The 16,097-nt window shown below is 40.4% G+C and overlaps 1 protein-coding gene across 4 annotated transcripts in view; it reads left to right on the top strand.

The window, feature by feature from the left end:
• The window catches only part of EPB41L3 (erythrocyte membrane protein band 4.1 like 3), a 138,380-nt gene that overhangs the window by 90,116 nt on the left and 32,167 nt on the right, over window positions 1-16,097 (top strand). For all 4 annotated transcript variants that reach the window (XM_040632699.1, XM_040632700.1, XM_040632698.1 and 1 more), the window contains 4 exons: window positions 6,067-6,142; window positions 8,329-8,547; window positions 9,341-9,428; window positions 14,200-14,352. In XM_040632699.1, coding sequence (XP_040488633.1) covers window positions 6,067-6,142; window positions 8,329-8,547; window positions 9,341-9,428; window positions 14,200-14,352 — 536 coding nt within the window. The remainder of the gene's footprint in view (window positions 1-6,066; window positions 6,143-8,328; window positions 8,548-9,340; window positions 9,429-14,199; window positions 14,353-16,097) is intronic.

Raw genomic sequence — 16,097 nt, 5'->3', positions numbered from 1 at the left:
CCTTGGCCCCTAAAGGCAAGTTGAGAAATCCATGTGCCCTAACAATTGCAAGGGCAACCCGCAAACTGAAATACAGGTAGTTAGTGAGTACGAGACAAGTTGCTAAATCTTACTAACCATTAAATGCAAATTAAAACAAGACATCATTTTTCGCTTATTCAGGTTAACAGAGATTTAAAAGTCTATTAATGCACTGCAGTAGCAACCGTGGACACAGCTGGTAGAAGTATGAATTGGCACAACCCTTTAAGAGGGTACTCTGTCAGTATTTATTAAAATTTAAAATGTGCTTATTCTCTGACCCTGAATTTTACGGGTACAGATTCAATCCAGCATATGTATAAGAGGGGAAAATGTATATGTGTGTACGTGTATGAAAGTTTGTTAGAATATTGTTTGCAGTAGTAGAAAACTAGAAGCAACTTAAATATCCATTTATAAAGAACCGATTAAATCAGTCATGGAATAACCATACCTTGAAATACTAAGCAACTATTAATAGAATGAGGTAGAAAGTGTCTTAGTTCTCATTAGTGAGACAAGTGACATTTGTTTAAAAGAAGTTATGCGCGCGCACACACACACACATATACACATATACATACATAATAATAATACATAGTAAATTTTGGAAGAGCATAAAAGCTGTCAATAGTAAATACCTCCAGAAGTAGCACCATAGTGTAAGGAGTCGAGAAAAAGGAATTATTTTTATTTTTAACCCTTTTCTCTAGCTCTTTTACCATAGACATGGATAATTTTTATAGTTGTAAATAACTGGTTAAATTTTTAAAGCAACTTATTTTTTGTCAATAAAATTGATAAAGTTTTTCAAAGAACTAATTCTAGTTGAAGAATAAATTTAAGACCAGTTCATTAATAAGAATGTCTTGCCCATGGAAGTTTTCAACAATTTCCTATTAAAAAAGAGCAAGTATTTCCATTGCCTTTGAATGTGCTCAGATATCAAAAGACATCAAGTACTAATAAAAAGTAATTAGTGGTGAGCAGTTCGAAACGGTTTAACAGTAGATAATATCTCAAAAAAAAGCCACTCTTCTTCTAGATATTACAGAGACTGATGATTATGTATACAACTAAACATCTTTACCATATTTTTGAGAGAAATCTGATAACCAGGTTTGATAGAAATAAATTGGGATTGAAACCAGGGACGGCTCCAGTTGTGAAAACACTCCTTTTTTTTTTTGTTCCAAGAGTCGTAATAAAAAATGTAGGGTGATGAATACATTCTAAGAATCCGTCTATGGAGTTACTGAAAGTAGATGTGTTGAATATATATCCTAACGTGTTGTGTGCATAAAGTCCTCTGTATTCATCTAATTAACGAAATGCTGTTTCTTTCTTGGGTGATTTATAATTGGGAAGCCCTTTGAAAAAACATTAAATATTCAGGGATAAATCACGATATTGGTGGAAGAAAAGCTATATAAATGTCAATTTTCTTATCTGTTGTTAATGGAATTCTTTTTTTCCCCCTTAACTTCCCATTTATCCTATCTCCTGCCTTCTGCGGGCCTAATCTCATGACCCTGAGATCATGACCTGAGCTGAAACCAAGATTGAACGCTTAACCAGCTGAGCCACCTAGGCACCTGTCCTACTTTCCTTTCTAAGAGAAGAAAGAGGACAATCAGAACATGAGATTTAAAGGATATTTTCATCATGTAGACTAGGCACGATTTGTGACTGCAACATAAAGAGAACTAAGTGACAATCCTGCAGATAAAGGAGGAAACAAGGACAATTGGAATTTTTTAATTGATTTTGGTGTTTTTATCTGTATTCCTTATTGTTTCCCATATATCCAAATGCCCTTTCCACAAAATTTACATTCTACCAAGGCAGAGAACTATTATCATATCTAATGAGTTATTATACCATCACCTCCTTTTCCTAAATATAAACGATAACGGGGAAATGCAGATCAAAACCACAATGAAATATCACCTCACCCCTGTCAGAAAGGCTAATATCAAAAAGACAACAGAAGCGCCTGGGTGGCTCAGTCTGTTAAGTGTCCAACTCTTGATTTTGGCTCAGGTCACAATCTCAGGGTCATGAGATCGAGTCCCAAGTTGGACTCCACCCTAGGCGCGGAGTCTGCTTAAGAGTCTCTCACTCCCCCCCTGCCCCTCCCCTACCACCAACAAACAAGTGTTAGGATGTGGAGAAAAGGAACACTTGTGCACTGTTGGTGGGAATGTAAGTCGGTGCACCCACTATAGAAAACAGTATGGAGATTCCTCAAAAAATTAAAAATAGAAATATCATATGATCTAGTAATTCCATCACTGGGTATTTACCCAAAGAAAATCAAAATACTAAGTTAAAAAGATATATGCACCCCTGTGTTTATTGTGGCATTATTTACAAAAACCAAGGTAATGGAAACAACCCAAGTATCAATAGATGAATGGGTAAAGAAGATGTGGTATATATAGTGGAATATTACTCAGCCATAAAAAAGAATGAGATCTTGCCATTTGCAACAGCATGGACAGATCTAGAGTGTACTGTGCTGAGTGAAATAAGGCAGACAGAGAAAGACAAATACCATATGATTTCACGTATGTGTAGAATCTAAAAAACAAAACAAACAAAGCAGAAACGGATCCACAAATACAGAGAACCAACTTGTGGATGCTGGGGTGGGAGAAGAATGGGCAAAGATGGGTGAAGGGGAGTGGGAGATACAAGACTTCCAGTTATGGAATGAATAAGTCACAGGGATGAAAGATAGAGCTTAAGGAGTATAGTCAATGGCATTGTAATAGTGTAGTATGGTGACAGATGGCAGCTGCACTTGTGAGCATAGCATAATGTCCAGAGTTGTCCAATCACTATGTTGTACATCTGAAACTAGTATAACATTGAATGTCAGCTGTGCTTCGATTAATATGTGTGTGTGTATGTGTGTGTATATATACACACATATATATAAATGATTAAAGGATGTTTCCCTTCTTTTCATGCTGTAGGTGCATAGAATGTCTCTAGAATGAGATCTTGAAGAGAATGGCAATCAACCTGATAAAACTTTTAAGTTACAAATTGATGAGAAATAAAAAATTCTCAAACTAAAGAGTTTGTCTTATGAAAAACATTCTAATTCTAGTCATTTTTATGCAGACTCAAATGTTTAAATTTCTAAATATACTGTATTTTGTGACATAGGTATATTATATTTATGATATAATAATTTCATGATATAGAGTATATGATCTCTATAATGTATATAGTAATCTATAGTAATTTGGTGCTGTGAATGCAGCATAAAGTTTTTAAGATTTGGCAGCCATACAACACTAAAATTAGAATTTTTTCTAAGAATGAATCTCTTCAGCTTCATAGCTTTCCATCATAAATTTGCAATTTGAAATCCTGTATCAACATTATAAGAATATCATTTTAAAGCTTTCAAGTGGTTTCATTTCCTGTGTCTAACCAGGGCCATCATCTGAGCAGATTTGGGCTTGCAAGCCCATTCATTACATAATCATGGCTTCCCACTCATTTTGTTTCCATCAGATTCTTTAGGGGATATATATTTGAGCTTTAATCGGCCTCTCGTTAATTTCAAATCTTATGCCTTATTTAACTAGATTTCATTTTCTTGATTAGGGTGTAGATTGTAGTTTCTTAAACTTCCCACTCTTTAAAAATAATACCCCCCAAAACCGTGCAGTTATTTGGGTTATAACCTCATGAAAATGGATTCCTTGGGATTAGTGATTTTCATAGTATGGTCCCCAACCCCACCTGTACTCAAACCACAAGGGGGTTTGTTAAAACCACAAGTTCCTAGGCCATATTCCAAATCTCTGGAATAAAAATCTCTGGATGGAGCCTAGAAATTGGCATTTTTAGCAAGTACCTCAGATGCTTACGCCAACTGTAGTTTGAAATTCCTTTTCCTGCCTTGAGGATTTTTGCTTTGAAATATCTTTCTTATACTTTTAAGATTTTATTAATTTATTTTAGAGACAGAGAGTGTGTGCTTTTGCGGACGAGTGGAAGAACAGAGGGGGGAGGGAGAGAGGGAGAAGCAGATTCGGCACTAAGCACGGATCTGGACGTGGGGCTCGAGACCTGAGCCAAAACCGAGAGTCGGACACTTCACCCACAGAGCCACCTGGGTGCCCCTCTTTCTTACACCTTTATTATGTCTAAGTTTATCTTGAATTTATTATGAAATTGTTTAATTACATTGATAAACTACTCATGGGGTTCAAGGCATACTTTGAAATGGATAAAAAGAGCAATAAATCCATTTCCCATAACTAATCCTTTAGTTTTCATTCCTTTTGCTTGGGGGAAAGCCAGCTCTCATTCATGAACCTCACTGCTGGCAAGCGGTGAAGGGATCCATTTTAGCAGAAAGTGAGTAGGAATCAATAAGAAAGTAAAACCAGATCAGACCATTTTTTTAATAACAAAAGGACTTAGAAAAATAATCACTGGAGATATATTGGATTGAGAGCTTATAATTCTTACTATGTTTCAGGAATATTTTCTGAGTGATTTAAAAATGGTAGTAAGCAACCAGGGATACCTGGCTCTATGCCAGTTCTTTGTAAGGCACCTCAGGCGGTGATCCTGCCGTGTGGAATTTTCAGTGTATTACGGATGGTAATGTTGAGAATAAACTAGAACTAGTAAGTGTACCTGTGCCGCTTATTACGGAAATACAGGTAACGTACGCCACTAAGTATTTGCCTCATACTCCAGAGAAGAGCCCCAAGAAAGGAGCTGGTACTTAGAATACTCCCCCTTTCTTCTGAATGTTTGCAAAGGACTCGTGGAGACAATGGAGTTTCCAGAAGTCATTTAATGGGGAGGAGGGAGGTGTTTGGGCATCTTGGGGGATATTTGAGGAATAAGGGCTGCACTGTGAGGTCGCAGAATCACACAGTGAAAGGAAGTGGCTACAACTTGTGGTGTAGATGAAAGCCTTCCAGTATAGAAGCCGAGGAGACAGGGAAGAATTTTTCAGTAGCACATTCAGGACACAAGTGGGGTCGACACTATGGCACGTGGGTGGTTATTGCTTGGGGAGAACAAACGTCCCGTGAAGGAACACCCAGACCTTAATACGTTACTGCATGAAAAGGCCAGAAGAAAAGAACGAAGTGAATATGACTTAAAGGAGTGATCAGGTAGAGAGAGAGTAAATGTAGAAAAGAAGAAACTGTTTCTCCGTGTTTATAATGATCAGCCGTACACCAGTAGAGACCGTGTTCATAAAATGGAGAGCTTAGGAAGGCTTGATGATGTTTCAAGTGTAAGCGTGGGCAGTACAGAGAGGAGGTGACTGTGAGCTGCCCCCTGCTCAATTGTTCTCATTGCTGGTGCGAAGGGCGTGTGGAGAGGCCAAGGGATACAGAACAGCAATGTGGAAAGAGCACCCGTCCAAGTCGTGGGCTCATAAGGAGCTGTGGGATTTTGTAAAGCACAGGTCGTCAGGCATCTCCTGAATCAACAATTTCACCAAATAAGAAAAGAATTTCCAGCAGCCTACAGAGCACCTCACTTAACTATTCACTACAACAAACCTTCCCATAAAATGAAAATGTCTTGAAAATTTCCTTGACGTGTATTGTAATGGGATCTGACCTGTAATAGCAAAGCAGAAAGGACAAAAGAAATGGGATTATATCTGTCCTGTTGGAATGTGAGCTATCCAGAATTTCAGAGCAGTAGAGCCAGTCAATTCCAGACTTGTCTGATTGAGGATTATCCCTGTCATTCACGATTTCTCCCTCCTCTTCCAAAGGTTTACCCTTTGTCCCTGAGAAAGGAAATTTAGTCAATTTCGAGGCTAGTTGGAAGTACCAATAAAGGATTTGGGCAAAACATTAAAGACTAGATGAAGTTTCAGACATTATCTGCATTTCATTGAACTTGAGACTTTCCCGTTTTCCACTGAGGAGCATATGTTGCCCGGGTATTAGTATTTGGAGTTAAGGCAGTTCTCACTATCAGAATAATAAGTATAAAGGGGTTTTCTAAGATTGGATCCTAATTTTTCTCTCATCTCTGCAGGTGGTGCTTGGCACTTTTCATTTAATGTGAAATTTTACCCACCAGACCCCGCCCAGCTCTCTGAAGATATCACCAGGTATTTGAAAGTTGGCTGTGAGAAAGGCAGGCTTCCCTTCCCTCTCCGGGGAAGAGCAGGCTTACATCTGGTAACCTTTCAGTCATCCACGCCACAAATGGTAAACCAAAGGCAACTGAGTGAGAGCAAACATCTGATGAGAAGATTTGCCAAATCGTATCTGTTCACAGTTGAATCTTTGGTGCTAAGCTGATACTTCCGTCTGTCTGACCTTGGCGGGAAAACATGCAGAATTGAGATACTGTCATCCACCCACCACCGTCAAATTGGACGGGATTCAGCCTTAAATGATACGGCAATTCCTAGTGCTCCTGCCCTAAAACTCAGAGTAAAAATGTGTCTTTGGATGCTTATGCCTTTTATATAATCAGTCTGATGCACGACAGCTATTTAAAAAATCAGACACAAAATGCTCACAGATACACATAAACATGGAGGCCTTTAAGAGTTTACTTTCTCTGCCCTGTCTGTACAGGGAGAATGATTCATTCATTCTGGGGAAGGAAGACATGAAAAAAGGAAACTAACGTTAAAATATTCTGGTGCGGTTGACTGAGCTTTGGGTGTGCGAGGAGATCCCTTTAGGAGGCTAGCCTGGGTTTGCCATGTGTTCTTCTAGGCTTCTCCACATCCTGCTTTTGAACCGCTAACTGACTCGCCCTGTGTGGTAGTAAGTTTACAGCCAATCAGAGTGACATTGTGCAGTACGTGCTGAATTTTCTGTGTAAGCCGCACATGCTTCTTGGAGGGCTTTTCAGAAAAGGGGAATTACTCAGAAAAGCTCCAGTCACTGGCTATGAGTAAAAATAATTTCACCAGACGTATTAGGAGAAGGGTAAAAAATAGTTACAAAGGATTTCTTTTATATTTGTATTAAATCAAGGAAAATTTATGACCTGCTATTTAAAGATGCTTTTTAATAATATTGAAGAACCACTTAATTGTGGCTAGTCACATATACCGGGATTTGAAATGGAGTGCCTGGTTCCTTTCTATCTGTGCAATGTTTGTAGAGCCTGCGGAATGTGTAGAAACTTCTCTATCTGTGTTACATAGAGTTCATTTATATCATCAGCTTAAAATCACATTTAGAGGGGACCTTAAGACTTTAATCATTGTCTTCCTCTTCAACAAACTAACAATTTATTTCTTATATGAAAGGTGCAAGGATATTTTATTGTTATACCTATATGCTGGGCCATGAAGAGTATTATTAAAAATCATCAATGTTTTTTTTTAATGTTTTTTTTATTATGTTATGTTGTCACCATACAGTACAAATCATCAATGTTAACACTTACCTTGAAGTCTTCTGCAGTTAGTATTATATCTGTAAATCTCGAAAAGCAAAAAGCAGAGAAGGTAAGCCAGCTAGCAGTGGAGATGTCTGTATGACATTTTGGCCACATTTATATGGAAAATGTCTTCTGTTCCTTGAGTATAAAGCTGTTTACTTGTAGTGATGAGGTTCTCAGATTTTAACATAGTAATTCTTCAGAGTAAGTCTTCATATCAATTGGATTCTAGGAAGTTCTCTAAATAAAAAAAATGAGGACTGGAAATGGGAGAAATTGTTTGTTATTCTAAAGAGACCATTGCGTCAGGAAAGCAGGCAGTTGAAAGCAGTTTATGATGGTACAGCTGGTGAGTTACCTGAAATCGACCTTGCTTATATGGCAGGACGTTTAACTGACACGTCAAAATGACCCTTCTTTAAGGCCGGTAGAGACTTAATAATTGCATTTAACTGCACTTTGGGTGTGCGAGGAGATCCCTTTAGGAGGCTAGCCTGGGTTTGCCATGGCTATAAAATAATTTTTGTGTTCTAATTCCCCCAACCAGAGATTTCAGGGAGTGTTTTGGGGGGATCGTTGATTTGGGTTTAAATGTTAGTTATTTTAAAAGATGTCCAAGAAATAGGGCTTGAGGTTTCTTCTACTCGGTGCTTTATTAATAAAACCTCGTTGTATTATGAACATCGACTTGCCTCAAGATGCCCTTAAATATTGTATTTTATAGCCAAGTATTTTCCCCTTTCACCTAAAGCAAAATATCGATGCTAGAAGATTTGTCCTCGTGAGGTTATTCTACAGGAAGGAATGGCTTACGGCACGGTTTGTACCAAGTGGCCTGCTCTTCACATGTCCTAATGCTGGCTTTTTACTTTGCCTTTTGGCTCCTGGAAGGTACTACCTCTGCCTCCAGTTGCGAGATGACATCGTGTCTGGAAGGCTGCCCTGCTCCTTTGTCACCCTGGCCCTGCTGGGCTCCTACACTGTCCAGTCTGAACTTGGAGACTATGACCCAGATGAATGTGGGAATGATTACATTAGTGAGTTCCGCTTTGCGCCAAACCACACGAAAGAACTGGAAGATAAAGTGATCGAGCTGCACAAGAGCCACAGGTTAGTGGCAGAAACCCTGAGAACATTCCGCTTTACTTGTGCCTTGATGGGTGAGTGTCACTTTTACTGCCTGCTTTTTCCAGGATGAGTTGCAGTGGCATTAAGGCCAGGACCATAGCAGAGTGAGGTTCTGTACTTGGTATGGTTCCGGGGTAGTTACATTCTCCCTCAGTTGTTCTTGTTGTTGTTGTTGTTTAGAGAGGAAGAGAAAAAGAAGGGAGGAAGAGGGCGGGTAGATGGAGAGTGGACGAGAATCTTAAGCAGGCTCCATGCTCAGTGTGGAGCCTGACATGGGGCTCAACCTCACGACCCTGAGATCATGACCTGAGCTAAAGTCCAGAATCAGACACTTAAGTGACTGAGCCTCCCAGGCTCCCCATTCAGTTGTTCTTTAAAAACCATTTTTCTTGGGGTGCCTGGGTGGTTCAGTCAATTAAGTGTCTGCATTCGGCTTAGGTCATGATCCCAGGGTCTTAGGATCCAGCCCCGTGTCAGGCTCCCTGCTCAGCAGAGAGCCTGCTTCTCCCTCTCCCTCTGCTGCTCCCCCTGCTTGTGCTCTCTCTCTCTCTCTCTGTCTCTCCCTCTCTCTGTCAAATAAATAAATAAAATCTTTTAAAAAAATAAATAAAATAAAAGCCATTTTTCTTGTTAGTCTCCACCACCCCCTTCAGAGAGTGAATCTGCTGGTGCCTCTATGGGGCTTGGTTATGAGACAGCAAGGCCAAGTGGGAAATATTGCAGCCCTGCCAGGTAAAAGAAAAGCAGCATTGTAACATTTTTTTTTTCTTATCAGAGGAATGACGCCAGCAGAAGCAGAGATGCATTTCTTGGAAAATGCCAAAAAACTGTCCATGTACGGGGTTGATTTACATCATGCCAAGGTATGCATTTTTTAAATCCCAGACTTCCTATTTAATTTAATTTAATTCACTGTTGTTATTACGATAAGCTGGTGATTTTTCTTCCATCGTTAAAAACTTCGGGGATTCAAATCTGTGTTTGCTTTAAGGCCCACTCAATGATAAGGCAAATTCAGCTCTCTGATATTTTCCTGAAGGGTTTGCTCTGCATGTCTCGAACTCCCATTGCTCCTGCCTCAGCTCCCGAAAGCCCTTGGTAGGCAAAGCCTCAGACGGCCCATTGATTCCGTTAGAAATTTGTCTTCACATAACAAGCTCCTAACTCAGCCCCCTTCCCTGTCACAGTTTTACCTCCCACTTGTGCCAACACGTGCCCTTTGCTTCTGCCAGATCCTGTCTCTGCCTTTTCCCTGAATATGCCCATCTTTGTCCGGGCTGTCCTCCTCCTTTCTGTCTACCTGTCCAACCTTGGCCAGTTGTCCAAGACCCCATTGTCGCATCTCCTAGGTGCCAAGTACTGTTGATGCCTCTGGTCTGGATGCTTACCAGGCGCTCAGCAAATTCACATTAAATTTAAATCACTCTCTCTAGAACTTAGGTTCTCTGACACACAGTCATTGCTTTGAAATAAAATTGTAATTTTGAAGTTCACCTAAATTAACCTTCGCCCCCCGCCGAAACTGAGGATTGCCAAGTTGATTTGATGACTGGCGAAATGTTAAAGCTCTATCTTGGCCCCAGAGTCTTCCGAAGAAGAAGTTGGAATTGGACTGTAGGAGGGTTGAGGTTGTGAGGATGCATAAAACATTTGACTCCAGGTCACGCTTTTCCCGGAGTCTCTGTATTTTTCCGCAGTGAGAGAATGAGGATATACGGACTGTTTGTCTATTATTTGAGCAGCTGTGAATAAAAGTACTGTAGAAGCCCAGACGAGCTTTCTGAAAACTTCCATCCAAAGCATATATGAAATTTGTTAGGATCTTAGGGATGGCTTCTGTTACTTCAGTAATATGAAAAAAGATCAGTGCTTGAAGTTCGAGGGCAGTCCTTCTGATTTTGGCTGTCAAGAGACTCTCGCTCCTGTATAGCAACGTGCCTTTACTACCGATGGACCGAGTAGTCCCCGCTTTCGTGGTTTGGGACCCATAAGAACACACAGTTAACAGGCTTCCAGGCATGTGAGTATCTGACACAGTCAAGGTTGGGGCCAAGAAATGAAGAGAGTTTCAGCTGACTCTGCTTAAGCCAACATCTCGACAGCCTTGAGGACCCATGGGAGGGAAATCTATGATCTGTAGGCTCCGTTGATGCTGTAAGTGGAGCCACTGCCTGGTTGGCTCTTGGGGAGCAAACTGATCCACGCTGAGTTTGGACAAGAAAATGGTGGCCATCAAACGAGTACAGTCTTAGTGGGTTCTGTCTGCGGATCATTCTGTACCTCACACTGGGTGAGCACTTCCAAAGCCTGAAGGCCTGAACACGAGCAAAATCTTGGAGACTTGGCGGGGGCATCCTCGGGATGTGCTGGTACACTGAATGCCAAGCTCTTTGACATTTGTGGGTAATTACAACAGCAGGTGTAGCTCTATTTACTTGCCAGTTCATTATTATATTTTTTCACTTATTTTTCACTCAGATTAGAAAATGCTTTGTATTTTATGCTGTATAAGGTAGGATGAGGATTTAAAAAAGAAAACAAGGACACACACGAAGATGGTTTTTCTCTTAGAGTTTTTCCCTAGGTGGCTAACAGATGAGGAAACAAGAAGGAAATGAAGATAGCCTGAAAATTTGAGTGAATTGAAAGCTGTTTTTGAGTTACGTTACATATGATGATTCACTTACTGCCCAGGAAAAATAAACAAAAGATTAAGGCATACATTTGGGAAGTGCAACTCAGGATTTATCAGTGTTCCTATCAGTACAAATAAAATCACTTAACGTTGCTGTAGCTACTAAATTAAAATAGATTGCTGCTTTTCCATTCACTAATATGATTTGAAATCATGCCAATTAAAAAGAAAGAATTAAGGAAGCGCAAATGCAGCCTATTACAGGATTTCATCTGAATATTAAGTATAACGAATGTTCCGTTGTGGACTCCCATTTTCTCGTGCAGCCACGCACCATCATTTCAAGAAGGAAATTTTCTGAATTAAGTCAGAGTGAATTTCCGGTTGTAAGTGAGATGATTTTCTTCCGTGGGTGGTATGAAAGGCCTATTTAGAAAATCTGAATTGTGATCTTGGACTCTATGGCTCTGTATAAAGAATAAATAGCATATCATTAGATGAAGGTCCCTTATTTTGGAAAACCTATCCTAAATGCTCTGTTTTTTTCTTAGGAAGGCTGTCTCTGCTTGTTTGTCATCTGCTGTCAGCCCGAGTAGGCACCCTCAGAGTCATTTATTTCATATAAGTTTCTGAAATGTAGATCTAAATCCCTACTGGATATCCCATGAACCAAGTGATAAATGAAGGATGGCAACGTTTGAACAGTGATTTTAAATTAAGGGACTAGTATACTCATTTATTTTAATGATGATAGACTGAGACTACCCAGATCTTCCTTCCATGCTCCCCACTCAAGGGAGCATTAACTGTGTCTATTCATAGGGAAACACACATGTCCCCAAGAAAGACCGCCATTACAGCTTTCGATACAAAAGATTTATCCAGCTAATGTCAGGACTAGGGGCTGTGGCAGAACAGTTGATATCCAAAGTATTTTGTTGTTGCTCTGAATTAATGAAGTGGACACGTTCATTCGATTTAAAAACCCCCTCGTTCCTGACATTTTCTTTCTTCATTTGCCCTCTCTCTTAACAAACATGTAATGGCCGATTGCATGTTCAGTAGACGCTGTGCGGAGCATGTGGTTACGAAGATAAAACCGAGCTCCTGCTCTCAGGCAGCGTCCAATCTGGAGGAGGAGGAAGTGGGTGTTCTTTGCTGCACTGCTCCCTTGCTTGCTGTGTGCTGGTGACGACAGAACAGTGTGGGGACACAGAGAAGTGTGTGGTGGAGGCGAGCGAAGAGGAGGGGTCTGCGGAGGGTGCCTGCTCTCCCTGGGGAAGGATTCTGTCTTCTCATTATCCAAAGACACGAGTGGATGATTTTAGAATAGATAATAGTGAAAGAGGGTTTAAGTCTGTGTTTATCAAATAGAAAGCGAGTCAAGGAGCTTTTGCTGAAACAGTCCTCCCTCACGCCTGCACTTCTGCTCGTGGTGCGAGGGGGTCACCTCTGAGCAGCCCTGGGAGCAGATTGGCCGGTTCTAAAGGATCAATACTGCCAGCTACTTGTCAGCACTGGGCTATAGCTCTGCCAATTGCTCTTTCAGATGAAAGCCCTTGATAAATGGTGGGCAGTTTCTGGTCTTTGAATTCTCCTCAAATGTAATTATGTTGTAATATCCTGCCATCGAGTATTTTCACTTCTGTAGAGTAATTTCATATCTAACGGAGTGATCCATTTCCACGGTAAAATATCTCATTTTAATCCAGTTAGGTTGTATTTGTGGACTTATATTTCCCAGAGACGGACCGACATATTTATTTTTGATTCTGGAGATGTTTGTTTTATGCCTTGCACTGACAAGATGTAGAAAGTGAATTCCCCCAGTATGGATGAGTCAGAATCTCCTGTTTGGATTCTTCCATTTCCCCCTCCCCTCCTCGCTGCTACAGAGTGACTCGGTGCCAGGGACAGTCCTGCCAATTAATGTGACAGAAGACCTCCTAGGTGCCCCCTGCTTCCAACATCCAGTAAGACGAGGAGGTGGAGATTGAACCTCACACACAGTCCTGCCTTCTGTCCTTCATCCTCCCCACTCAGGGCCACCATACATGCTCCTTTTCCCCTGGGTTCACCCAAATACAGCGTTTGGGGAGCATAGGCTATAAACACAGTGTCTTCTGAACTTCATATGACCTCTCCGATGACCTCTGAGACTGCTCATCACACATCCCCAGGGAATGACCTAAAGATGAAACGTGCAAAGCAGCAAACAAGCATGTTATAAATACAGCATGCCCCCACTTAGAAAAGAAAACGAGAGACGTATGGAAAATGTATGTGTATTTATGTATGTGACCCAGTGGTCCCGATGATGACCGGGCAGTGTTGTTACAGACATGTTGGGGAAGTATGCTCATACTTTAAAAGCCTCTTTTATATTTAAATTCTACTCTGACACTAATGGTGTATTAAAAAGATCGAGGCTCTTTTTTAATGGAAAAACTCCAAAACACTCATTAGAAAGGACAGGGCCTCTCTAAGCTCTGCCTCTGGAACCAGGCTGCCCATGAATTCAGCTGGGGTGGAGACTTAACCTCTGCACGCTTTAAAAGTTTCCTCATGTGTAGACTAGGAAGAGGCACAGCAGCCATCTCAAAGTCTCATAGTGAAGATGAATGTAATTAACATTACACGTGCGAACTGGTGAGAGCCGTGCCTGGCGCTCAGTCATGAGACCTGCATCTGTCATTTTGTACTGTCATCAGCACATCATCTGGTCAGTCTCTGTGTAGTATTTACGTCGTGGGACATCGGGTGAGCCAGTTCGGCTCTGACGAATCTCCACAGTGATAAATATCTTAACCAAAAGCCGATTATTTAGTGGCAACGTTTAAAAAACAAATGGCTGCGGTATTTTTCCTACTGAGAGTAGAGCTGTCGGCAGTCAGTTACAGGTTCCTTCACGGAACACACTGGTGCATTAAATGCCGCACTCCACCACGAGGGGAAATCGGTGAAATACTGACCCGTTGTGTCTTGATGCTGTTTTCCAGGATTCTGAAGGAGTAGAAATTATGTTAGGAGTTTGTGCGAGTGGTCTGTTGATATATCGTGACCGACTGAGAATCAACAGATTTGCCTGGCCTAAGGTTCTAAAAATTTCGTACAAACGAAACAACTTTTACATTAAGATCCGGCCGGGAGAGGTAAGTAGCTCCCCAGTTTGCACGTACATTGGAAATGAAAGGTACCTGGTAGCGAACAAAACTGTAAGTCGCCAGCTCCCAAGTTCTGAACATCATAGGACCTGGTGAGTTATGTGTCCGTGCCTCAGAGAACTTCCTGTAGGTTTGTTCGATAAACAGCAATAAGTAAAGTATTCTCTTCTTTTTAATGGTTTGGTTCCAATTTTGTCCCACTGCATGGATGGAAAAGTTTTTATTTTGCAGATTTTAATGGAACAAGCAACATACATGAATAATGTTTCCTATATCTCAAATCATGATATAAAAGAAACTCTGAGGTGCTAAACCTTTTGTGAATAAAGAATGGATTTCTTCCCATCTGTCCCTGTTTTATGTGCTCATGCCCTTTTCGTACTCCAAATCCGCTAGCACCCTAACATGAATAGCTTTGAGACGATGTGATCAAAGTACAAGAAAGATTAGAGGAAGAGACACCAAGGGTAAATTATGCAAATGTCTCATAGCCTAGTACATTTCTGCCTTATTCTTTTAATCAGAAAGATGGGTGAAAAAAATAAAAATTGTTGACTAATCCTTGTTCCCTAGGCAAAACCATCCTGATCTGATATCCTTCATTGTGGTTTACACATAATAGGTGGTAAATATCTCCTATTATGTGTGTAGGAGATGATGAATAAATATATCCAATTTCTAATGAGTGTGGTTAATCTAATGGAGGCAGTCAGAGCCCTAAGGCTGCAGCTCATCTGTGTCTCTGAACATTTTCTCGTACAATACAGAATTGTCTTTTGTCTTCAGAATCAGCCTCTCCATTGGTGGAAAATGTAATTGAAAAATCAGGTTATATGGGATGTAATATACGGCACGATGACTATAGTTATAATACTCTAGTATATCTGAAAGTTGCTCAGAGAATAGATCTTAAAAGTTCTCATCACAAGAAAAAAATCTGTGTGTAGTGATGGATATTAGACTACTGTCATCATTTCACAATGTATATAAACATCAACCCATTATGTCCTACACTGGAAACTAATACAATGTTATATGTCAGTTATACCTCAATTTTTAAAAAGTTTAAAAAAAATCACACTGTAAAGCAAGGAATCACGTTTAATGTAAATATAGAGTCAAACTGATCTCTGAAGACTGAAATAATCTGTAAGCTTTTCATGTAAATACCTGAAATTAATTTTTTATATTCCCTAAAATCTCATATTAAACTTATAATCAATATATATTTGATTCATCAAACATTTACAAGTGAGCATCTTTTTATTGTCAGGCACCATGGTGGGCATTAGAAATAGAAAGATAAATATGACCTTCTTCGTGCTCATTACTTAGAATTCTGTCGTCATGATACATTTTGCACCTATAGTACTCTACAGACATAGGGCAAGCATGCTGTGGTGAGGGCCCAGGTGGGAAAGTTGGAGAAATGCATCAGGAGACAATAGTAAGCCAGTAATTTGGAATGAAACTCAGCAGCTTAGTGATGAGATGTGCTAAGACCTCAACTAGGGCAGAGGCCATGGGAATACAACGGAAGGGGCAAATGTGAGAGAGGTTTCAGAAACTGAGCCGGTACGTCTTGGACACAGGATGGAGGAAAGGGCTGAAGAGAGGAGGGAGTCCAGGATAATCAGAGGTCTTTGGTTGGCATGAGTGAAGTTGAAGGACATGATATTATTAGACAAGGGGAGAAAACAGGGTGAATTTCAGGAAAATAAAAGATTAAATTC

The sequence above is a fragment of the Ursus maritimus genome, unplaced genomic scaffold, assembly GCF_017311325.1.
Source record: "Ursus maritimus isolate PB19 unplaced genomic scaffold, ASM1731132v1 scaffold_18, whole genome shotgun sequence".
Lineage (NCBI taxonomy): Eukaryota > Metazoa > Chordata > Mammalia > Carnivora > Ursidae > Ursus > Ursus maritimus.
Note: the sequence above shows the minus strand (reverse complement) of the source record. Positions and strands in the feature narration are given on the sequence as shown.